Source organism: Pyrus communis, chromosome 1 (genome assembly GCF_963583255.1).
Source record: "Pyrus communis chromosome 1, drPyrComm1.1, whole genome shotgun sequence".
NCBI lineage: Eukaryota > Viridiplantae > Streptophyta > Magnoliopsida > Rosales > Rosaceae > Pyrus > Pyrus communis.
The window spans coordinates 24,179,279-24,206,423 of record NC_084803.1 but is presented as its reverse complement, the minus strand read 5'-3'; the positions used below and the strand labels follow the sequence as shown (position 1 = coordinate 24,206,423).

At 36.1% G+C, this 27,145-nt stretch overlaps 1 protein-coding gene and 2 pseudogenes across 1 annotated transcript; all 3 read left to right on the top strand.

The window, feature by feature from the left end:
- The first annotated feature begins 3,709 nt into the window (after window positions 1–3,709).
- On the top strand, window positions 3,710–9,687 carry LOC137725012 (receptor-like protein EIX2; annotated as a pseudogene).
- Window positions 9,688–11,573: 1,886 nt separating this feature from the next.
- On the top strand, window positions 11,574–17,892 carry LOC137737258 (ascorbate transporter, chloroplastic-like). Its single transcript, XM_068476693.1, has 6 exons — window positions 11,574–11,734; window positions 12,869–13,461; window positions 13,779–13,886; window positions 14,182–14,332; window positions 14,757–14,972; window positions 15,554–17,892. The coding sequence occupies exons 2-5, from the start codon at window positions 13,087–13,089 to the stop codon at window positions 14,780–14,782; spliced, it is 660 nt and encodes a 219-aa protein (XP_068332794.1). The 5' UTR covers window positions 11,574–11,734; window positions 12,869–13,086; the 3' UTR covers window positions 14,783–14,972; window positions 15,554–17,892.
- A 1,133-nt stretch (window positions 17,893–19,025) lies between these two features.
- On the top strand, window positions 19,026–23,939 carry LOC137737250 (receptor-like protein EIX1; annotated as a pseudogene).
- The last annotated feature ends 3,206 nt before the right edge of the window (window positions 23,940–27,145 follow it).

Below are 27,145 nucleotides of genomic sequence, written 5' to 3'. Positions count from 1 at the left end.
AAAAAAGCATAAAGAACTAAAATAACTAAAGAAACATAACGTAAATGTACGAGAACAAGCCATTTAAGTCGCATGAATATGCTCCTATCACCAATCATCCGAAACCATCCACTCGAGCAGGCTCTAACTTGTAATCAACCTACGATAGTGCTACTAATTGACGATACTGTACGATATCCAGATATTCAGGCATTATGATTTCTAATACGGGAACATGCTAGTATTTGGGATGGATACTTTTGTGCCAAAACGCCAATTCACAGTTTTAGAATAACGAACAATATCAAAATATCTTAAATGCATTACTTAGCAGCGTGACTAATAGACTGATTAACAGTGACTACCTGAGCCGAAGAAATTATATTCATGGAAACTTAGGAGCAAACCTTGTAGGAGGACTGTAAACTTGCAGTTGTGTTAACCATTTTACCCATCTAGGTAACCAAAACATTCTCGACCAGTTACCTTTCTTGTCACCTCCACAAGACAAACATTAGAATTGAAACACAAGTGGAATTCCCACTGTAATAGCGAATTGAGTATCGAGAAAGCAGTGAAGACCTATTAGCACATAGCTTAGTGAAGGGAAGTAGTATGGTACGTTTTGAGGACGTATATCTCTGGCGTCATTTCTCAAAATTTTACCTGAGATACCACTGAAGCGGGAAGTTGAATACTCCATTGATCCACTTTATTGTACTACCCTTACATCATATCGACCAACTCATTCAACTTTAAGAAAACTTAGTTACAAAAGCTTACCGATTAAAAATTTACCCAACCAAACACTTTATCTAGGGAACTTTAAACCTATATGCGAAGGTGAAAGACTGAACCTTAGGATCATAACTAGATTTTTAATGACAAAATGTCTTGACCAAAATAAACCAGATTCAATTGTGTATATATATCGCGGTTTTTTTCTTTCTCTCTGGGAACTCTAAATCCCAGATCCAGAAGCACCCCCTCAGTTCCTAAGTTTCAACCGCCACCCCTTGATTTTGCTCGGGGTAGGCAGTAACCCGTTACTCCTCATTCCCTCCTCTCTTCTGTGCCATTTCCTTCTTTTCCTCCCCTCTCATCTCCTCTGCCCATTCCCCTCTCCTGCAGCCACGTCTTCTTCTTTCCCCCTTTCTAGTTTCCTTCTTTCATTTTCATTCTCGATTCTTCCTTAGTTTAATCTTAGTTTTTCCTAAGCCAGATCTTAACTATCACCTGAGTTTGTCTTAGATTTGGGCTTCATGCCCCTTGTCCAGCATTTTTTGCCTGCTTTTACTGCTTTATGTCTTTTAATTTTCCTTCCTCCCTCCTCCCTATACTCCATCCCCATCCCACCATATGCTCGAATCGACGTGCTCCGATAAGAAATTGGATATCAGATCCACTTCCCTCCCTCACTTCCCTTCCCCCCTGTAATAACCCGTCCCGTGATTTACGGAAGAAAATGCTATTTTTGTATTTTCACTAAGTTTGGGGATACTTTCCTTTTTAAAATTGTTTTTGAGTCTTAATTGGTGAGCCCAAGGGGCCCACCCCCTGTTTTGTTCCCCAGTTCCCTTTCCCTTTCCCTTTCTTTTATTTCTTCTAAAAAGTTTCTCTTCTCTCTCAGTTCTCTCTTCTCTCTTTCTTCCTCTGTGATTTCTCCATCCCTCTCTTGGTGCTCTTCTCTCCAACAAGAACGCGCACACACACACACCCATGCCCACACCTCATTAACGACAACAACATCACCATCATCACCACGTTAGCTCTCTCCCTCTTCGGCTATGTGGAACACAGAGAAACTCGAACGAGTTCCTCGTCCGTTCGTTTTGGGTAAGCCTCAAAACACTCCAAATGCTTCTCTTTTCATCCCTATAATTCTTTTCTAACCCCGTGGTTATGTTTTGGACGTCAAACCATGAAGAAACCACCTCGGAGACATTTCCCCAATTTTCCGGCGAGCATCGCCCCTTTCGAGGCAATTTCTGGCCAAACCACGACGAGTTCGCCTGCGTGCAAGGTATCAATCTCTTTGTCTCGCTAAGTACTACAATTTTCCTTTTTGTTTCATGCAATTTCATTGAGTATTGAAGAAGTTATACTCATTTGAATCTTACCCAGTTTCCGGCGGACACCCGTGGCTTCCAGGCTGTTTTCCAGCCAACTCCGGCCACGATGACGGGAACCAAGGGTATATTTCGATTGCTTACCTTCAGGGCTTCAATTATATTGAATGGCATGTTTTGGTTGAGTTTTGAGCTCCATCGGAGCTTAGGAATTCTCCGGCCGAAATCCGGCCTTCTCCTTCCTTGGAATCCGGTGAACCACCAAACCCAAGGCCTTTGGGCACTCGCCATCTATTTTCATTGTTCAACTCTTTGACAACATGAAAAACCATTGTTCAACTCTTTGACAACATGACAAACCAAAAGCTCTGCCCTCCCCTCTATCTATCCAAGGGATGGAAAGGCAGAGGCCTTTGGTGTCCCCTCCAATCAAGAATTTGGGCCTCACAATCACTAGCCAATATGCTTTTCTCTCATGCCTTTCTTCGTTCATGGTTCGATATTCTGGTGTCCTAGGCGTAGAGGAACCACACCAATCCATCCCGAACTTGGTGGTTAAACTCTACTGCGGTGACGATACTGTAGGGGAGGTCCTGCGGAAAAATAGCTCGACGCCAAGATGATAAAAAGCTTAACACCTCTCATTCTTATTACTTTTTCAATATGAAAAAAAAATTGAAAATGAAAAGGTTGTTTTATTCAAAACCCCAATCCTTTCCTGTCAAGCCCAAAACCCTGGGTAGCCCAACCCAACCTTTTTATTTTTATTTTTTTGTTTTGTTAATTTAAAGGTATTTGGGCCGTTTCCTTTGGAGAACTCAAACCACAAATGACTCTTCCCTCCATTATCTCATTAGACTTTTCTTTCCCATTTTACCCCTCATGTCAAGTTTCACTTTTATTTTCCAATTGAGCTCCTCATCTACTTCTTGTAGTTGATGTATAATGTATTTAGTATTTAACTAGTTCCTTTCAAATAGTGTTTTTATTTTATTTTATTTTTATTTTATTTTAACTATATCAGAATGACAGAATGAGGTGGCAGAGTCTCGAAACTAGCTATAGTGGATGTTGATACCAAAGTCTAAGTATTGAGGTAAAACATCACTTACAAAGTCGCAACTTATATGAAATGGGTTAAATGCCATGCAATGTCTTGATCCATTAAACGAATGACATGTGTTGAAAAAAATTACTTATCATTACTTTGCTGAAACGAGACGTCATGGTGGCAATGAATCCATTCTATGTATTAGAGCATTAGATCTTCATCAACACATACATCAACTTCCTCGTCGCAATCTTCAACATTTGAGTTTAAATCAATACTTAAGCCCATACTTATACTTATACCTTTATTAAACGAAAAAACAAAAAAAGAATTAGAATTGTAAATCAATTAAGTTAGATATTAGCACTCTAGAAATCTGTACAACAAACAAGCATCATGATATAATGTGAAAATTGTATTTGCTGAAGAAGTTATTTCCTCATTCATTGAGTCTAAATAAAATATATATAATTACAAGTGAGGGTGTAGATCGCTAAGGCTTATCAAATCTCCCAATGGACTATCATCATACATTTATCTCAAAGTAAAGCATTATGATCGCAACATCAAGTATAGTTTCACTAGAACTATACTTGACTTAAAACAACTAATGAAATTTGTCCCACAACAGTCCCCAGACGAGATTGACCAAGCTTCTGCTTCACTGCAATTTTCCCTTTTCAGTCCCAAAAAGAGTTGTAATTTTGGTTAAGTGAACGACAATAAGAACATGACTGATGGGCATTGAAGTTAAAGGGGTAAAATGGGAAAGAAATGTCTGATGAGATAATGGAGGGAAAAGTCATTCGTTGTTTGAGTTATCCATGTTGATTTAATGAACAATTTCTATATATATATATATATATATATATATATATATGTTTTTAAGAAGTTGGTCCGAGCTAGAATTGATGATGGGATAAAAATACCAAATGCCTAGCGAGTCTTGCAAGCAATTCTCATAGCTTCAAACTCATAATTTGGATCGTAATCTTTGGATTGAGCTCGGGTGGTAGACTAAGAGAACTCAATGGTTTACTCCCTGAATAAATTGTTAATTTTCTACGCCCCTCATATGAAGTCATGATAGAGAACTCAGTGGTTGACTCCCCCAATAAGTTGTTCATTTTCTATGCCCCATACAAAGTCATGATTGCTAGATATATATAGTCTTTGTAGCGTGTTGATCTTTGATCTTTGTAAAATTATTACTCTAGTTTTTCCAAGCAATATAAAGTATAAGACACTCTAAGTTTGAAATACATGCAATAATGCCTAACACCATTCACTGTCTTTTCTTTAGTCTATGATAATGTTAGTTCAATCTGATTCAGATTCCGAACATATATCAAAAGAACAAAAAACTAAAAAACATGAATTTTCTTTTCCTTTTTCCTACTTACATAAAACCAGTATGCATAGTCTTGTTGGATGGGCAATTGGGCGTATGCCTCCTTGTGGATTGCAGCATTTGCAAGATTAAATACAATTAAAATCAAAACTCAACCAAATCAAGGCAAAAAATCATTTAATTTTGCGTCAACAATTCAACTAGTAAAGTCTAGTCAATGGCTTGGCCACTTCCATTGAGCCAAGTCAAGCATATATTGTGGGTTGGTTGGCCATCTTAACTTGCTTTTTCTATGTTGCCTACATCCACTTTGCTACTAATGTTGTGCAAAATCTCAATTCTTGGCTCCCTCGTCTTTCTTCATTAACACATTTGGATTTGAGTTACAACAATCTCAATAACACTTATGACTGGCTCGAAGCAATTAATAAGCTCCCTAAGCTAAGGGACTTTTCATTAAGGGATTGTTCTCTTCATTCTCCTCCAATGCCTTCCACTCTCTTTACCATAAATTCTTCTAAATATCTTGCTCATGCTGATTTCAGTTTGAACCGTCTCACATCTTCTTCGATATTCGTATGGTTGTCAACCTATAGTACAAGCCTTGTTCATCTTGACCTCATTGGCAACAATTTAACTGGTCCAATTCCTGGTGTTGTTGGAAACATGACCTCGCTTTCCTATCTTGATCTCTCTTTTAACCAAGTTGAAGGATGAAATCCACATTCTTTTGCTAGGTTATGCAGTTTGCGATCGTTGGTCCTCAGGAACAACAGACTGAGTGGACAATTTTCCCAGTTGGTTCAAATATTAATGTCTGCATGCGCTCAAAACTCATTAAAGTTTCTGGACCTCTCTTACAATCATCTTGTCGGGCCATTTCCTAATCTTATAAAGTTTTTTTCTTGAAAGATTTAGATCTCTCTGGCAATCAAATAAGTGGAATTATTCCTGAAACTATTGGGAAAATGTCTAAGCTCGAGAGTATCGACCTTAGTATGAATCATTTGGAAGGGGTGATTTCCGAAAGCCATTTCTCACGACTTGCGAGATTGAAATATTTGGATTTGTCCTTTAACTCTCTAGTTTTAAACTTCCATTCGGATTGGATTCCTCCTTTCCAATTGGATTATATAATACTAGGTTCTTGCAAGGTAGGTCCAAATTTTCCACAATGGCTTCAAACTCAGAACTTTTATTCTAGACTTGATGTTTCAAATGCTGGAATTTTCGATATCCTTCCAAGTTGGTTTTGGGGAGGAATGTCTCCTAATTTGGCCTTCATGAATCTCTCACACAATCAAATTGGAGGAACAATACTTGCAAATTTGACATTGGAGTTTGCATATTCCCCTCAATTACATTTGAGTTCCAACAAATTGGAAGGTCCAATCCCCTCATTTCTATCACAAGCGTCATTCCTCGATCTCTCAAATAATAATTTTTTCGGGCCGATTACTTGGTTGCGTGCACTGACTGCAACAAGTTTAACCTTTCTTAATCTCTCAAGTAACAATCTCTATGGACAACTTCCAGATTTCTTAACATATTTGGACAATCTGATCATGCTCGATTTGAGTTACAATGCTTTTTCTGGGAAAATTCCTGCCACAATCGACTCCTTATTTCGGATGGAAACGCTGAAGTTAAGAAGCAACAGGTTTTTGGGAGAATTGCCTTCATCCTTGAAGAACTGCACAGGTTTAAGAGTTAGAAATAATACATTATCAGGACCTATACCAAAATGGTTAGGAGTTAGTTTTCAGGATTTGATTATCCTAATTGATAGGAGCATATTCATGCGACTTAAAAGGCTTGTTCTCGTGCATTTACGTTATGTTTCTTTAGTTATTTTAGTACTTTAAGCTATTTTCGTGTGTTTGTAGGTCGAAAGGGCTAAAGGAGCAAAAAGATGCATTTTGGAGCACTTTTGGGCTAAGGATGGATAGCTTATGCTTGGAGCCAAAGTGTTGGACGAAATTGAAAACCTAATTGAAGACCAAAGTGTCGGAACCTTGTTCCCTTTAGTTTTAGGATTTTTAAACCTTTCCTATATCCTTAGTCGTGCATAACATTCCAACATTCCACTCCTTCATTCACCACTTATCATATCATACACTTATCTTATCATCACCACATATCATATATTTATTACTTATCATATCATTCATTCATCTACATATCAATAACCACATATCAATAACCATTTATCTTATCACTCAACATATCATTCACTTATCACTTATCTTATCATTCACTTACCACTCAACATATCACTCAACATATCATACACTTATCACTCATCACACTTCATCATTATACCACCATTCATTCTTTAAAACACATGCACATTCACACACACTTCACACAAACAACATTCACATGCAAACACAAGCTTTAACCAACAAACAAAACAGCCAACACATGCACCAAAACACCTTTGCCGTGGCCTTCACTCCCCCTTGCATTTTCAGCCATTCCACTTCATCATTACACCACCTTCTCCATCTTTAATCACATGCACCACCAATTCAACACATGCACTTGTTCCTCCATTAAATCAACCACATTCATCACCAAAGAACCTTTGTGCCGTGAGTTCCATTGCATTTCCTGCATCCTCACATGCATTCCCTTCACATTCACCCACATGCACATTCAATCATTCACACATCCACCACTCATTCTTCATCATTTCAACCACCTACATGCATTAATTATTAAACTCTTCATCATTGCATCCAGAAAATGAGCAAAACAGCTTCCCAAACACATGCAAATCCATCCATGCCGTGGGTTCCCTTTGCTCCCCTTGTGCAATTCCAGTTTTCACATGTGTCCTAGCTGTTTTTCCATCATTCCTCCACACAAATGCTTAAACAAACAGCCATATGTTCCCTCCACTACCCCTATAAATACCCTAGCATTCATTCATTCACTCCCCATTCAATTCATATCTCATATTTCCATTCACAACACTTCACACAACACAAATACCATTCCATTGCCGTGAGTCCCACTTCATTTTCTGCATATTTTCTCTTCATTCTTCCATCTCCAACCACTCCCTACTCCATTCCACATACACCTAAAGCCCTTAAGCTCACCTTAGACTTTGTGCTACAACAACGAGGAAGAAAAGAGTGCTTAAACGTTCATACAATTCAAGTTTGAGTTGTTGGAATGTTTAGGTGTTTCTTTGATTTCAAAGTTTAAATTTAATTCTCTTTGTTTTGTACGTATGAGAAGGGAAGAGAAGAGTGCCTAAACGTTCATACAATTCACGTTTGAGTTGTTGGAATGTTTAGGTGTTTCTTTGATTTCAAAGTTATGAGGAACTAAACCCCCTTTAGCTAGGGGGTGATTCGAAACTATGTTTATATTTGCATTTTGAATTGATTACGTTTGGTTGGAATTTCATAAGTTGTGGATTCAATTCGTTTAACTGTTTGATTGATAACTTATTTATGTATGTTCATTGAGATTGCAAGCTTAATTTTCATGCATAAATATGACGCTAGAATATAAGTGAATTTCACCTAATCGTTATGAACTTATATTCACAAGTAGTAGAGGTTGCTTATAAACAATCGCGTTAAACGAATTCTTGGCATAAGTTTCATGCGTATTCCATAGTAACGAATGCCTCGTCGATGTTTATGATTTCCGTTGAACTTAATGATCTTGGTTAAATGTCTCTATCATGCGTATTCCATAGTTAGGGACTTTGATTAAGAATAATTTGGTTGTAATGCGTATTCCATTCAATCCAACGAATTTAGGGAAATCTGAAAGTTAATCTAAGCGGATCTAATTAACTTGGAGCATTGAGTTTCACAACTTATCGAAAGACCAACTGAGAATCAATTTTGTTTGCAAGTGTAACATGTGTGGAGAAGAACCCCTTGGCTATTCCATCATCCATATTTTTATCACATTCATATTTACATTTTGCCTTTAATTATATTCTGTCTTTTTAATTTAATATCGTCCAACCACAATTCCCCCCCTATTTTGTTAAGTCTTAATCATTCGTATTTGTTTTATTTTTGTATCTTTAAGCTTTTGGAGTCATAAACAATTGCAAATTCGTCTAAATCAAGTTCTAGCTTCTATTTGAGTCAATTTGATTGTTTTAGACAATTTGAGTTTTTTCAAAGCCATTCTGAGTCATAGTAGTCTTGTTAAGAGTATTTTAATTTAGTTTTTATGTTTTTAAGTCAATTTAGAAGGTTTTAGCAAGCCCTCCTAATCCCCGGTCTAGAACGATCCCTCACTTATCCATTCTACTACAATTGTCAAACGAGGGTTTAATTTGAGTGTCAAGTAAATCTCGCATCACTAATGCTTTCATCTAATCATTTCAATGCAAGCATGCCATCACAGTTATGTCGTCTATCACGCATTCAGATTTTGGATTTCTCTATGAACAACATCTCGGGAGGTATACCCAAGTGCCTCAATAATTTGACTACTCTAGCTCAGAAAGGAAATCCAAATATGAAGATCACACATTATTACGAGGCGCCCGAGATTTCAGATGAGTATGAGGATGATGCGGCCTTCATATGGAAGGGAAGCATGCAAGTATACAGAAACACTTTGGGTCTTCTGAAGAGAATTGATTTCTCAAGCAACAGATTCATCGGGGAGATACCAAAAGAAATCAGTCATTTAGTTGGATTGGTTTCTTTAAACCTATCGAGAAACCGATTAACAGGTCACATAACTCCAGACATTGGAAGGTTGCAGTCATTGGATGCCCTTGATTTGTCAAGAAACTAGTTAGATGGAAGAATTCCGACAAGCCTTTCTCGAATAGATTGCCTTGGTGTCTTGGACTTGTCATACAACAACTTGTTTGGCGAAATTCCCATCGGAACTCAACTCCAAAGCTTTGATCCCTCTACTTATGCTGGAAACCCTCAGTTGTGTGGACCTCCACTTCAAAAGCCGTGTATTCCAGAAAAAAAACAGATCATCCAGATCAGAACATTGGGATGAGAAAAGAAGAAGAGAAGGATGAACTTATAAGCAAGGGATTTTACATATGTGCGGGGCTTGGATTTTTTGCTGGATTTTGGGGAGTTTGTGGCAGTTTGATATTCATCAGGTCATGGAGATACGCGTACATCAACTTCTTAAATGTTTTAGATGACTGGTTTTATGTGAGGATTGCCTTGATCAGGCAACGGTGGATGCTCAAATCATCTCAAACGACACACGCACATATATGAGTAGTAATTTTGTTATCAAACTTAACTACCGCCGCTTGTTTACTTTTATCTCTTAGGTAGCTCCTGATATCTTCTGATCGAGGAAATTACCAACTGCTTCCCGTCATCAGTCAAAGTTGCCATGCATGCATCATTTGTGCACTAATATTCTATAGGGGTGCCTTTTGGAGTATGGAGCTAGGTCTTTATTATTGTTTGTGTTGTATTGTATTGTATTTGTATTTGTATTTGTATTGTATTGTGTTGTATTGTATTGTTTGTATTTAAAAAAAAAATGAGAGAGACTATTGTACTAAGAAAAAAAAGGAAAGATTATTGAAGTTTGATTTGTACTAGCTGCCGTTTTAGTGCCTCCTTTATGTCTTCTTTAATTACTCGTTATATGTTTACCCACTTAACTAAATAACTAACATTAACCGTTTTAGTGTCTCCTTTATGTACATCTTCTCTAATTACTTGACATGTGTTCACCCACTTAACTAAATAACTAACATTGGTAACTAAATTAGAGTCAACGAATCAAATCAAATTAACGTACTAAATCTAAGTCGACAAATCAAATCTGCTATCCCCAACTATGTGTCTCCTTCATGTGTTTTCTTGATACTTTTTCAACACGTGTCCTCCAACTTAACTAAGACTTAACATTGTTAAATTTTTTAATTATCTGTTTCAAAAATTAACTGAACATATAACAAGCACCTTCTATGTAGTATTTTAACTTATTTCAATACATGAAAATTAAACATATTTTTTAACCTATTATTGAAGTTCGACTTGTACTTAATTGTATTTTAACTTATTTCGAAACTGAACCCATGACTTTTTTTACATGAAAATTTAAGAACTTATACATCTCAATAGTGGCCAACGCACATTTTATTGTAGGATCGATTCTAATAAAAATGCACTAGCTGCAGTTAATTTTTATCCATTTTACTGTTACATTGAGTTACGTGACTACTCTGACTCGCTTTTGAGAAAAAAAAAATATTTATATCCTGTAAATTTAAACTACTTGTAAACTCTATTTTCGTGCACATAATCAAATTATTCAAAGTTGCATAAATCTCTTCTTTTCTCCCTGGTTTTTCAAGAGCATGAAAGACTCATCTCTTTTCAACTAACTAGATCTTTTATTTGGGGGTGTTGCATTAATAAGACGGGTAATGCTAAGAGACTAAATTTTTAAATTAAGTTTGTAAATCAAATGATCTGTTACCAATAAAAAATAAATACGTTAATCAACACCTAAGTAAAAAGAGGCTGTTTACCACAGTGGTGGAAATATGTTAAGCCCTTACATGATGGTGTAGATTCAAACTCTTTCGGTAGCTAATTTAACAAAACTATCGTTTGACCAAAAGAAAATTAACACTAAAATAGTAATCAAATCATCAACGTCCACACATTTGATTTACAAAATTTGATCTCTTTGACATTAGGCCTAATAAAACTGACGTTTACCATCCTCACTTTCCACGTATTCCTTAGGGTACGTATACGAATATTCCACGTCGGCTAAATTACGCGGCGAGAAAATTTAAACAAAAATAAACACAACAAATGAATAACGAAAGTATAAATTTTGCATCATCTCCGTTGTTCGAGGACCCAGATTTTTTAACCCCATTCTCAAAAATACCCATGCTCCTTCCCCCTAATTATCCTTTCACCCATCCATATCCACTGGATATCCAACTTGCATGGAGGGGTATTTGGATAACTTTGTCCTCTTCCCTTCACGAGAATGATGCGCCACGTGTCAGCCTGTCGACCGATCTTCCTTCGAGTACAACGCCCACCCAATTTTTCCTGCTTGTTTAAATAATAAAAAATAAAAATAAAAATCAGAAAAAATCTTACACAAAATGTTTGTATGAGAAAAAAGCCTCTGGTTATCCTCTCGAGCGTTGGGAGAGAGTGAAAACGACGGAGAAGCAACGAGGCACACGGAGAGAGCCCCAAAACGGCGTCGCATCGAATCGTCCCTCAGTCACTGCCTCTAAGCTTTCTGGTTGTTCGACTCTCTGAGTTCTGAAATGGAGTAAGAATTTTGTTCGATCCACTGAGATTATAGCTTCTTTTTTGTTGGAGATAAATTCAATGGCGATTGGAGGTTTGATATCGAACCGGAATTTCGGTTCTTTCAGTTATAGTAGCTTGGCTTTTCTAACTTGTTCTATATATATATATATTTTTTTTTTTTTCAGTATTTTTATTTTTGGTTGCATTTTGTGAATTCTTGCTTGTTTGCAGTGGAATTATTGCATGCATGCGGTTGAATTTGATTGTTTTATTTTTTGAATTTTCCAATTTTGTGAGGTGAACTACTTAATCTAGTTGCATGTTGCTTCTTCCGCCTTACATTCTATGTGGATAATTTGGATATGTTGATAGATTTTCAGTAGCAAATTATTGATTTTTGTGATGAATTTTGATGGGAATGTAGTAATTTAATTGAGGATAATACTTGTGTTCCCCCAATGGGGGAATGCACATAACCCACTTCTTTCGAATAACCTATATTCACCATATGAATTTTATAATCAGAACCGTTCAACTTCTTAAGCTTTATTTGAAGATCATCTCTATAGACAATCATTCGAATCGAAGAACATCTAGTCATCCAAATATATCGATAACTAAACAATCTCCGATTTGAATAAATTTTTTATAGGGATAATCTTCAAATGAAGATAAAGAATTTGAATGGTTCTGATTATGATAATTATATGCAAAAGGTGGGAAATGCGCATTCCCCATGAGGGAACGCAAGTATTATTCTTTAATTGAATTCTACTATTGAATTCAACAATTCAATACAATTTGCGGTTTTCGGTGCATGTAAATTTTTCCGCCAATAAATTTAGATGGGTTTCTTGTTTTCACACAGACATGGATATGTACATTTATGTGTGCATGTATGTATGAATATGTGCACGTAAGCACTAAGCAAGAAACTACCTTTTTCACTCAGCCACTGAGCAAATTTGGGAATAATTTTGTCTTGCTAAGTTCATTAAGGACTTGCTTAATTTGGCTCAACAAAATTTGGACAAATTATATACCAGGAGACTACAAATAGATAATGAGACAATTTAGGATTGCTGATACTGTTGAAATTTTGATGTTTCAGAGGCGGTTACATTGTTACTTTATGACTCTTTGATATTGGCAGGAAAGGTACGTCAAACAAACCACGCCATTGTGCATCACAAGGGAGAGCGTCTGTATTATCAGGGGAAAACAGTTTACCCAACTTTATGTACTCCCAGGGCTAGTGGTTCTATATCTGGATATTCGTACAGCCCTTATCAGCGTGCAATTGATTCTTCAGATACAAACGTTCTGAAGGCAACAGGTAGGGTGCGTGATGAAGGCAATAACCCTTATCTAATGTTTTTGCAATCTGGTATAAGGTCTCAGAGCACCATTACTAAACAAATACTTAGAGGAAGATGTAAAAGCTATCTTTCTTCGAATCACTCTTTTAGAAGTTGTATTCAATCAAGAAAGCTGGATAAGCTTGATTACGGGAAATATCATAAGTATGAACATGCTAAGGTTAACAGGACCTGTGCTTATTACAAGTCGGAGGAGAATGACATAACAGAATCAGAGGTGGACTCACTCACATCAATAGAGGGGTCAGGTGAAGCTGTTTTGGCAGCCAGAAATGTTCGTAAAGTACCTTCTTGGTGGGAGATTCCCAAGCGCTGGGTGATTGTACTCCTTTGTTTTACAGCATTCCTATTGTGCAACATGGATCGTGTGAGTATTTTTCTGTTTTGCATCATTGTGCATATATGTTGTTTGTAAGGTTCAAGATATATAGACACACTTATATATACATACATATATAGCCTCTTTCCTCACAACAGATACTCTTGTATAATTAGTTACAAGATGTCTTAAGCTACCAAGGCAATTCTCTTCAAGATAAAAGTATTTCCTATATCATAGTAACCTTGATGTTACATCATTGTTAAACATAAGCATTGCACAACTCGAAAATATGTTTTTAATGTGTTGGGTTTTTAACGTGATACTTCTCAATCAGCTAACAGTGTAAAATTTTTATATTGTAGGTAAACATGAGCATTGCAATACTTCCCATGTCACAGGAATTCAACTGGAATAGTGCAACAGTTGGCTTGATTCAGTCCTCCTTTTTCTGGGGTTACCTGCTTACTCAGGTTTGACTAAGTATACTAATGTATGCGCATTACTCAAAAATAAACTAACTTTAATCTCCTAAGCACACCTTCATTCTTAATCTCCTAAGCACATTAGTGGGCATCTAATCATGGTTGTGTCCTTTTATGGTCTAGAGGATACTGTTTTATTAAGAATAGCATATATTTGTTGTTCAAGATACATATATGATATATGCTATCTCTTTTTCCCATACAGATGTGCTTAGAAGCTACAATTTCTACTCTCAGTTCTCCTGTATGATCATATTAATTTTATGATTGCTCTTGTATATAGATTCTTGGAGGCATTTTGGCAGATAAAATTGGTGGAAAGCGTGTATTGGGTTTTGGAGTGATCTGGTGGTCAGTAGCGACAATTTTGACACCTATTGCAGCAAAAATCAGCCTCCCTTTTTTGTTTATCATGCGTGCTTTCATGGGGATTGGTGAGTTTCGTCTTTCTAGTGCTTTGCTTTGGATCTCTAATCCTATTTTACTCCGATTCTGCATTGTATTAGTTGACACTTGACACTTACTTTTCCTTTAGAAATTGGCTTTGAACAAATCATTCAGCTTAAGAAACAAAACAGGAGTAAAATAAATAACCTAAAATGATTACCCCTTAAAACTTGTAAAAGAATGAGGGACTTTTATTTGTATGACAAGTTAATTTGAACACCAATTGTCCCATTTCACTTTTGTAGTTTAGCACGCAGAAGTTTTCCTTCAGGTTTTATGTATAATTATTTAAATTTTTTCTCATTTGATATTTAATTGTATCTCAGCTTCCTTTCTGAAATAGGATTTTTCTCTTGGTAATTCAAGTAAGGGTTATCATTGCTGAACAGATATTCCTTGTTCGTTTCACAGGGTGTCGCTATGCCTGCTATGAATAATATACTCTCTAAGTGGATTCCAGTGTCTGAGAGAAGCAGAGCACTTTCACTAGTATATACTGGCATGTACCTTGGTTCTGTCACTGGGTTGGCCGTTTCTCCGATTCTAATCCAGAAGTTCAAATGGCCGTCTGTGTTTTACTCATTTGGCTCTCTTGGTAGTATCTGGTTGGCATTATGGCTGAATAAAGTATGTTCTTGCTTCCTTCAACATTTGAAATACTTGAATTACCTTGTCTACTCTTGATTTAAGATAGACTATTTCAAAAGAAAAATAAATATTATCCTATCTCCGGACCGTTAATATGTTCTTGTTTGAGCTGTGCAATATCCAGTAATGCTTTCATTTAGAAGGGAAAGTTTGATGTGATATGCAATTGTAGTGTTTAATGTATTCTTTGACTCACAATGGTATTTGACGAAAATTTGTTGGATAGACTTGCTTTGATTTCTCGGGGCGACAACTTTTTTCCTTTCATTTTCGGGATTGTGTGAATGAACTGTAGTACTGAATCTTCATTTTTAAAAGTGTAAGTATACAGAATTATTGTTATTAAGGTCACTTGTCTTTTGAAATATGAAATGATTTACACTAACTGTTTCTCATGCCCATTCGTCGTACTTAACTGGTGATCTTCTCCTTATACCATGAAAATATACTCGGAATTAGACATGACATGTATGAAATATACGAATGAACTGATTTGAGCTGCATTTTGATGTTGATCCATTAAAGTTAACTCCAGACCATCTTTATTGTTGTATCGTTAGGCATATAGCACACCAAAAGAGGATCCAGAGCTTAGCGCAGAGGAAAAAGGACTTATCATGGGTGGAACTGGAAACACATCTAAGGAGCCTGTTAAGGTCATTCCTTGGAAGCTAATATTATCAAAAACACCTGTTTGGGCTCTTATCGTCTGCCACTTTTGCCACAATTGGGGAACCTTTATTCTATTGACATGGATGCCTACATACTACAATCAGGTACGGAATTGATTCCGCCAAAATTGAGCATACGGGCACTCACATGTATAGGAAAAGATAATAGATCCATGCAATCTTTCGATGCAGAAAATAATAATATGAGAGTTTTCATCGAAAGAACTTAGGTTAAGTTTATTTTAATAAAAAATCATGCTATAACTTTATTTAATGAAAAAACTTAAACTGTAATGAAAAACCCTTAACTTTTAATAAAGAGGACAAAAAAACTTAAATTTTAATGAAAATGACATAATTTTAATATTTAAAAAAAAAAAAAAAAAAAAAAACCTGACTCGCCTAGATGCCTGCGTCCATCACAGACACTATTTATGAAACAATACTATACTGTTTATGAAACTTAACAGTACTATACTATTTATGAAACTGAACACTATACTATTTATAAAACTAAACGATACTACACTATTTATTGTCAAGATTTATAAATAGTGCCTAGTTCTTGGTTCACTTTTGTAAATAGTGTTTAGTTATTAGGTCCTGTTTCATAAATAGTGTATACTAATTGGTACATTTTCATAAATAGTGTCTCATTCTTGACCCAATTTTATAAATAGTTTCTCATTTTTTTATCCAGTTTTATAAATAGTATCTAGGTCTTGGTTCACTTTCATATATAATGCCTAGTTCTTGGTCATGTTTCATAAATAGTGTCTAGTTTTTTGTCCAATTTCATAAATAGTGTATAGTAATTGATACAGTTTCATAAATAGTGTCTCTTTTTTAGTCTAATTTCATAAATAGTGTCTCTTTCTTGGTCCAGTGTTTTATATTGAACACTTTCAATTATTTATATTCTCTAATCAAACAAAGAACCAATTAGAATCGGAGGTAATTGAAAATTCATATGGTTCACAACTCAAAGTTTTTTTTTGGAGTTCCTTATGTTATGTTAATGAACTCCACAAGTTCTCTCTAAGAAAGTAAGAATGCTTTTATTTTCTTCCAAAAAAAAAAAAAAACCCTTCTCCAGCAAGTTTTTTTATTTTTTTATTTTTATATGAACCCCCTTTCTCCTGCCATCAATCACTCCACATAAATATTTTTATTTTTTAAAAGTTGCGGCATACATTTGAAATGGATAAAAGACTCCATTGAAGCAAATACATAAGCTGGAAAAAACACCAGCACACCAAACCAAACAAAATCTGGGAAAAAACGCTGTGCAATTGCACGGTCGTAGTTAGGTTTTTTTTTTTTTTTTTTTTTTTAATTATTAAAATTCAAAGTTTTGAAGCCGTTTTCCTTAATAATATTCCAAAAGTATTGTCTCGAACAAATGACAGTGATGATTCTTCACTAACAACAATTTGGCATAATATATGTGCATATGCATTTAAGTTGGTCAATTATTGTGTGTCTTCAAATCTAATAACTCCAAGACTAAATTTGTAAAGATCCCAGTGGCGGTGGAATTATTCGAAATACGAAAACTCTTGAGAACTTGCTATCAATAACCTTGAAGTATCGCATGGAGCGTGCATTTCCACTTGCATTGTAGAAATTTTGATTTGTTGGTCCCTGTTATTCTCAACTTGTAATTTACTTTGAAGTGTGATTAAGACAAATAACAAACAAAAGTGGAAAAGAATCATCTATTTTGGTGGAGTCATTCATCCTTCCTCATATCCTCCAAAATGACTTTTGACGGTTTGCAACTTGTTTGGAAAATAAATGTGAATTTGTCTCTCAAGAGTTGAGGCGTTTTTCGTATATTTTAGCCTGGTCCAAATAATGTGAATTACGCATTCTAACTGTTTGCAAACTTGTTTGGAAAATAAATGTAAATTTGTTCTCTCAAAAGTTAAGACGGTTTCCGCGTTTTTAGCTTGGTCCAAATAACGTGAATTACGCGCATATATGTTGTTTTCTAATTCCACAAAAACAAAAATACTTCTAAAACGTAAACAGAACGAAACAACCAACGCATAATTGTGTTGATTGTGCAGGCTTTGTCATTGTTTTGGAGTGACGAGTCATCCTCTAATTACTACACCTACCTACAAAAAAGTAGCTGGTCCACTCACACATGTTCCATACTTGACCATTTAAGTCAATAACCTTGAACTATCGCATGGATTTCCACTTGCTTCGTGGAAATTTTGGTTTGTTGGCCCCTTTTTGTTCTCAATTTGTAATTTACTTTGAAGCGTGATTAAGATAAATAACAAACAAAAGTGGAGAAGAATCATCTATTTTGTGGGAGTCATTCATCCTTCCTTTTATCCTCCAAAACGACTTTTGACAGTTTGCAACTTGTTTGGAAAATAAATGTGAATTTGTCTCTCAAGAGTTGAGGCGTTTTCTGTGTATTTTAGCCTGGTCCAAATAATGTGAATTACGCATTCTGATGGTTTGCAACTTGTTTGGAAAATAAATGTAAATTTGTTTTCTCAAGAGTTGAGACGGTTTCTGCATTTTTTAGCTTGGTCCAAATAACTTAAATTACACGCATATATGTTGTTTTCTAATTCCACAAAAAACCAAGACTTCTAAAACGTAAACAGAACGAAACAATCAACGCGTAATTGTGTTGATTGTTGCAGGCTTTGTCATTATTTTGGAGAGACGAGTCATCCTCTAATTAGTACACCTACCTACAGAAAAGTAGTTGGTCCACTCACACATGTTCCATACTTGACCATTTAAGTCAATAACCTTGAACTATCACATGGATTTCCACTTGCTTCGTGGAAATTTTGGTTTGTTGGCCATTTTTGTTCTCAACTTGTAATTTACTTTGAAGCGTGATTAAGATAAATGACAAACAAAAGTGGAGAAGAATCATCTATTTTGTGGGAGTCATTCATCCTTCCTTTTATCCTCCAAAACGACTTTTGACAGTTTGCAACTTGTTTGGAAAATAAATGTGAATTTGTCTCTCAAGAGTTGAGGCGTTTTCTGTGTATTTTAGCCTGGTCCAAATAATGTGAATTACGCATTCTGATGGTTTGCAACTTGTTTGGAAAATAAATGTAAATTTGTTCTCTCAAGAGTTAAGACGGTTTCTGCATTTTTTAGCTTGGTCCAAATAATTTAAATTACGCGCATATATGTTGTTTTCTAATTCCACGAAAAACCAAAAGACTTCTAAAACGTAAACAGAACGAAACAATCAACGTGTAATTGTGTTGATTGTTGCAGGCTTTGTCATTATTTTTGAGAGACGAGTCATCCTCTAATTACTACACCTACCTACAGAAAAGTAGCTGGTCCACTCACACGTGTTCCATACTTTACCATTTGAGTCAAGACAACTCAGTGTGTGGATTGTATTGTGAACTATTACGTACTCACCCAGCCTTATAAAACACTCGTAGCTTTCCTTGTGCTCCTAAATCAATTCTGATTGTACACTTCTTCTTCATTCTTCAATCGTCTTTGCCTTGATTTTGTTAAATTAAGATGGAGAATGACGGAATCATGTGCTTGAAGAAACTCTTTCATACTTCCATTGTGGTGCTACTTTTTCTACAATGTTTCAACCCTTCCCTATCCTCTGGATTCTATAATGTTTCTGTCGATTTCAGAGCAATTAGCCATCGGGTGGTGACGAGGTGCATAGAGAGTGAAAGGGAAGCACTCCTTGCTTTCAAACAAGGCCTGGTGGATGACTATGATCTCCTCTCCTCGTGGGGAAGAGAAGAACACAAGCAAGATTGTTGCCAATGGCTTGGCGTCCATTGCAGCAATCGAACCAACCATGTTACTCAACTTCATCTTGGATGGTCTTATTTGGATCAAGCTTACGCACTTCAACAGAAAGGACGCCTATAGTATCTCTCTCATTATTTGAAAGGTAAGATGATGAGTCCCAAGCTGATTAAGTTGAAGCATTTGAAATATTTGGACCTTTCATGGATTAACTTCAATGGAAGCCAAGTTCCAGATTTCATTGGGTCTCTTTCCAACTTAAGGCACCTCGATCTCTCTGATGCTTCTTTTGGTGGTCGATTTCCAAGCCAGGTCGGAAACCTTACACGCTTGCAATATCTTGATCTCAGGTCCAATGACTTTGCTAATGTAGAAAACATGAATTCATGGCTGCCTCATCTTTCTGCTTTAACATATTTGGACCTGAGTTACAACAATCTCAGTAATGTTCCAGACTGGATGGAAGCAGTTAATAAGCTCCCTAAACTTACAAACTTGTCTCTGTCTTATTGTAGTCTTCCATCTACTCTAATTCATTCCAGTACTCTTTTTAACATAAATTCTTCTAAATCTCTTGCTCATGTTGATCTCAGGGACAACCAACTCCCATTTTCTTCATCTTCTTCCATATTTGTGTGGTTATCCAAATCCAATGCCAGCCTTGTTTATCTTGACCTCTCTTACAACCTAATTGAAGGAGGGATTCCGCAATCTTTTTCCGGGTTATGTAATCTACAAGAATTGTACCTTTCCAACAACATTCTGAGTGGACAACTTTCCTGGTTGGTTCAAATATTAATGTCTGCATGCCCTGATCAGAACTCATTAGAGACTCTGTACCTCTCATCCAATCATCTTTCTGGATCAATTCCCAATCTCACAAACTTTTCATCATTGCAAGAATTATATCTCGATGACAATCAATTGAGTGGAACAGTACCTGAAAGCATTGGGCATATGTTTAGACTCGAGAGTATCAACCTTGGTATGAATGCTTTGGAAGGTGTGGTTTCGGAAAGCCACTTCTCCAATCTCTCCAAACTAAGGCTTTTGGATCTATCCTCTACCTCACTATCTTTAAGCTTCAGTTCTAATTGGACTCCTCCTTTCCAATTGGATTTGATATATTTGAGCTCTTGCATGGTGGGTCCGCACTTTCCGAAATGGCTTCAAAATCAGAAAAGTTATACGGAACTTGATATTTCTAATGCAAGAATTTCTGATATCCTTCCAAGTTGGTTTTGGAGCCCTTTCTCTCATCAGGATCCTGTATATATTTCTATAGATCTTTCCAACAACCGAATTAGAGGAACAATTCCAAATTCAAGATTTGAGTTTCCCTCATCTTCTTTTAGTCAAGTGAATTCGAGTTGGAATCGATTGGAAGGTCCAATCCCTTCATTCCTTTCCACAGTGATATCTCTAGATCTCTCCAACAATAAGCTTTTAGGGTTAATTTCTTTCATGTGTCCAAAGACTCCGAACAAGGTTAGTCGTTTAGCCTTTCTTGATCTCTCAAGCAACAATTTGTACGAACAACTTCCTAATTGTTGGACACGTTTTGAAAATCTTACCTTTCTTGATTTGAGTGATAATGCTCTTTTTGGGAAAATTCCCACCACAATGGGCTCGTTACCTTCTATTCAAACGCTGAAGTTAAACAAGAATGGGTTTGTGGGGGAATTGCCTTCATCTTTGAAGAACTTGACCACACTTAGCGTTTTTGATGTTGGAGAAAATAACTTATCAGGTTTGATACCTGAATGGTTAGGGGTTGGACTTCCAAATTTGGCTATCCTTATCCTCCGTTCTAATCATTTCTATGGAAGCATTCCACTACAATTGTGTAATATGAGAGACATTCAAATTCTAGATTTTTCAATGAATAACATCTCTGGAAATATACCCAAATGCATCAACAATTTGACTAATTTGGCTCAAAAAGGAAGTTCAAGTATAACTATCTATCATTTCTATGATAGCCCAATTGGCGGACAACAATATTACGTAGAGGAAGCATCCTTGATATGGAAAGGCAAAATGTCCAAATACAAAAGTACTTTGGGGCTTGTAAAGAGTATTCATCTGTCGAGTAACCAATTAATGGGGGAGATTCCTACGGAAATCACTGATCTTGTGGGGTTGGTTTCCTTAAACCTGTCAAGAAACAATTTAACAGGTCAAATAACTCCAATGATCGGGAAGTTGGAGTACTTAGAGTCCCTTGATCTGTCAAGAAACCACATATATGGCGGAATACCAACAAGTCTTTTTCAAATATATGGTCTTGGTGATTTGGACTTGTCAAACAACAACTTGTCTGGAAAAATTCCAATGGGGACTCAGCTCCAAACCTATGATTCGTCTGATTTTGCTGGAAATCCTCTGCTTTGTGGAATTCCACTTCAACAGTTGTGCTCTCCTGAGGAAACAAGTCCAGAGGAGCAACCAATGTTTGGGGATCAAGTTAAAGAGAATGATGGGCTTATAACAACAGGATTTTACTTGAGTTTGACGCTTGGTTTTGTTGTTGGATTTTGGGGAGTTTGTGGGAGTTTGATATTCATCAAGTCATGGCGATACACATACTACAAGTTCTTGAACTGTGTGTACAATTAGCTTTATGTGAGGGTGGCGTTGATCAAGCGACGAAGATTGATGGGCAAACTGTAAGTACTCTTCCACATAATGAATAATATTTTTGCAGTTTTGAGTCTATTAATACTATTGGCTAAGTGCACTTTTACATAGAAAACTGACTATAACGATATGGCATCATTGCCATCATGGTTAATATCATTTTGGTCTCTACAATTGTCTTTAAATTATGACTAATATATGTTGTGGTTTTTTTAATCTTTTTAGCTCGTGCATCTACCGTTGGTAAGCAATGCTCCCCTTAAACCGGAGAAGAAGGAGATTGAGGAGTGCAATTTGAAGTTATAATTTAGTGAAAGTGTTGTGTTTAATTTAGTGGCCTTTTTGTTTTTGCAATGACGTTACTTAGATTATCTTTGAGGGGTTAATTAGGTTCTTTTCATCCTCTTTTACTAAGTGTACCAGTTGATCATTTTCAATAAATTTCCTTGAGAAACTTGTAAGAACTTATTAATCAAGTTAGAGAGAGAACAAGCAGACAGATAATTCAATAAAAGATTGGATACATTAACATTGAGAACATCATACATTACATTGACAGATAATTCAATCACTGTATCTCAAATCATCAATGTTAATTCTTTACGGTTCAAGCATGCAAATATTCAAATTGAACAAAAGGGTTTAGTAAAAAATCATTTATTAATATCCATGCTTGTATAACTTCAAGTGCAGTTGCGAAGCCTCTGAACACAGCAACTAGTGGCCTTGCGAACATATAAGTTACTAATTTCAATACAAAATTTGTTGTATAAACACGAAAAGAAAAGCAATGAAATTTCAACGTAATTAACAAAACACCAAAAATTGACCAAAAAACACAAGCATGAGCTCCAAAAAGGTTTCAGAAAACATGTTTTTGAGGCTATTTACAGTGACCGTATTCTTTATACTGACACCAAACTTTAAGTTCATGTGGAAATCTATTTATATGTCGAGTAACACACTAATCTGTAAATATTTTTTTTTACAGATAGTGTGCAAATTTCTTTCTTTCAATCTGTTGTATGCTCATGACGTGATAATCATATTAAAAGTTTACGATTTAATATGATTACTCACTCCCAAATGTGATTGTTATTCTATGCATTCGCTAAAATTTAAGGTTGTGTGTACTATTGTTTTTAATATTTTTTTATTAGTAATACAAAATTGAATATGAGATCTTCCTTTTGGTAATATCTTAAACTGCTTACGATATACGTCATAAGCAACCATGCTTACAAACTTAAGCACCCTTAGAAACAACATGCATTAATCCACAACGATTTTTAATTTTACTCAAGGCCCCAAATACGCTTTTGTATCACATAATTTGAAATGTGCAATTTAATTACGATGTATTTGGATTGCACATTTCAAATATTCTGACACACAAGTGTGAATGTTTTAAATTGATGACTTTTACTCATCTAACGAGATATAAACTTGTTTCGTTCCAAGTGAGTAATTAAGTAAAAATAGTACTCATGTAACCAGCAGGCAACAAGGATGTGAGACATCCTATATGCATGCAATGGCTAAACTTACTTACAAAACTCAACCGAAACGCCCCCATTGGCAACTGTACATGAGGACATAAGACGTCTTTTGGGTGAGAAATCTGCTTCCTTGTTATGGGCAGCCGGTCAGTTTGGTTCGACTCTTGATCCGGAGCAAAGACTAACTGCACTTCACATCCAAGCTCTCCTCGTGTTAGAGTCCTTAGATCTGTACTGAATCTGAACATAGAAAGCACCCTAGGCATTTTGTTTTGTTTTTCTTTGTATTTCAATGAAATACACTATCAGTAATTTGTAAGAAAATGGTCGTCTTCAATGAAATGTTTGCCTTGACATTTCGTGTAGTAAATTTCAAAATAACTATCATCACGGTAATATGGTTGTATGGTAAAACCAAGTTAGCTAAAATTCCTCATGCGAGTCTGGAAGCCCTCGCATTAACAATAATCACACAATAAACGAACAGTCCCAAGTGAATACAATGCAAGGAACTGTTGCTAAAAGACGAAAAGTAGTGTCTTGGTCAAATGACAGTGATGATTCTTCACTAACAACAATTTAGCATAATATATGTGCAAATACATATAAGTCGGTCAATTATTGTGTGTCTTCTAATCTAGTAACTCTTAAGACTAAATTTGTAAAGACCCCAGTCATAGTGGAATTATTCAAAATACCTACAACTCTTGAGAGCTTGCTTGAAGTATCGCATGGGGTCTAAGTCAAGACAGTACATTTTCACTTACATCGTGTAAATTTTGGTTTGTAGGTTGATAGGAGCATATTCATGCGACTTAAATGGCTTGTTCTCGTGCATTTACGTTATGTTTCTCTAGTTATTTTAGTCCTTTATGCTTCTTTTGTGTGTTTTCAGGTTCTAAGGGCCTAGGGAGCAAGAAAGTGCATTTTGAGGCCATTTGGAGCATTTTTGGGCATGGATTGGATAGCTTATCCATGGAGCCAAAAGGATGGACGAATTTGAAGGCCTTGTATTCACTTTGGACATAAAACAAAGGGCCTAGCCCATTCTCTCTTATTCTCTCCCTTATAGCCATGCAAAGAACCATCCATTCCATCAAAACCAATCCATCAATTCACATGCAAAACCACCATTAACACACATGCACCCAAACAAAGCCAACCTAGCTAACCCTACATGCATTCTTTATTCACTCTTCATCATTGCATTCATTCTCCAAACACTTTCATTAATTAAGACACATTTGCACATCCATTCATTCTTTCCCCAAAGCCGTGCATTCCCAATCCCTTTCCAACATTTCACATGCATTTCCACCTTGGTCATGCTTTCCCATTTCATTAATCATTCACTTTGCATTCATTCAATCAACCCACATGCACTTTAATTATTCAAACATGTAGCCACATAATCATTCACCCTATCCATTCTTTGTCACAAAACAATGTCACATACACTCATCATCACACAACCTAGCTAACCCTACATGCATTATTTATTAACTCTTCATCATGCATCAACATTTTAAATCATCAAAAAAATCAACCCATTGCCGTGCATAATTCCTCAACCATTTCAGCCACATTCTTCCACTTTGCCTTTCATCATTGCACCACAAATCAATCAACACATGCATTCCCTTCACATTCACCCACATGTCCATTTAATCATTCAACCACATTCCCATTAACCACAAAACAAATCACACAACACACCAACACACATGCATCCTGAAATTCTTTGCCTTGCAATCACATGCATTTCCCTTGACATTTTCAGCCATCACACTTCATCATTACACCACCATTCACTCTTTAACCCACACACACTTCACACAAACAACATTCACATGCATTCACATGCATTTCCAACACAAAACACACTCAAAACCGTGGCCACCTTTGCATTTCAGCATTCCCATTTGCATTTTCAGATTTCCAGCTTTCCAACCTAGCCACATTCACATGCATTCACTCATAATCATTCACCAAACTTGCAGCCACATTTCCACCCACCTCCTAGCTGTCATGTTCCCTCCATTACTCCTATAAATACCCTTGCATTCATTCATTCAAAGAACATCTCATTCCATTGTAGATACCACAACACAAACACTCCATTCCTTCTCTAGCCGTGAGTTTCTCTCCACTTTCTGCACCATTTTCTCCACCACTCCTCACCTATTTCCATAATTCCCCACTCCATTCCACACTTCCATCCCCCAAACCAATTATCCCTAGACCTTATGCTACAATAAAGAGGAAGAGAAGAGGGCCTAAACGTTCATACAATTCAAGTTTGAGTTGTTGGAATGTTTAGGCGTTTCTTTGATTTCAATGTTTAATTTCAATTCTCTTTGTTTTGTATGAGGAACTAAACCCCCCTTTAGCTAGGGGGGGATTCGAAATATATGTTTATGCTTGCATTTTGATTTGATTACTTTTAATTACGTTTCATAAGTTGTGAATTCAATTTGTTTAACTATTTGATTGATATCCTATTTATGTATGTTTATTGAGAATGAACGCTTAATTTTCATGCATGAATATGACGCTAGAATATAAGTGAGTTTCACCTAATCGTTATGAACTTATATTCACAAGTAGTGGAGGTTGCTTATAAACAATCGCGTTAAACGAATTCTTGGCATAAGTTTCATGCAATCATAGTAACGAATGCCTCGTCAACACTTATAGTTTTCATGATGCTTAATGATTCTTGCTTGTTTCTCTATTATGCAATTCATGAAGGGAACTTGTGAGGAATGCTTTGGGTTGTCGTATGCAATCATCCAATTCATTAACTTAAGGAAAACTTGACGGTTAATTTAAGCGGACCTAATTAACCCGGGGTGTTGAGAATTCATGGTTTATTGAAATGCAATTGGAAACCATTTTATTATGCAAGTGTAACATGTATGGAGATGAACCCCTTAGCTAGCCATACCATCCATTCATTTCCGTCAATTTCATATTTACAATTTGTTTTCTTTACAATCTATCCATTTTAGTTTAAATTCGTCCAAAATCAATCCCCCCCATATTTCGTTTAAGTCTTAGTCTTAATCTTTCTTATTTTTAGTTTTGCATTCTTTTGAGTCTAAGTTAGTATTTCATATTGTTATTTTACGTTTTTGAGTCAGTTTCCAAGAGATTTGCAATCCCTCCTAATCCCCGGTCCAGAACGATCCCTACTTGCACCTATACTACAATTGATAAAAAGAGGGTTTAATTTGTGTGCGTATAAATCTCGCATCAAATTTTGGCGCCGTTGCCGGGGATTAGCAACTTTGCTAATCCCTTGGTTCTTTTCTTTTTTTTTGGTTTAGTTGTTTTCGTTTTAGTTTTAGTTTCTAACTTAGTGTTGTTTTCTTTGTTTGTTGTTACTTTTGATATTTGATTTAGTTCTCTTTCTTTGATTTTAGGTACTAGAGAAGTAAGATATGGATTTTGCTAGCATTCAAGCTCAATTGGCAAATCTTACTTCTAAATTGTCGCCGTATGCCGAAAGGACCACAATGCAGAGTGTCCCTACATTTGGTGCTTCATATAGGCAAGGATTTGA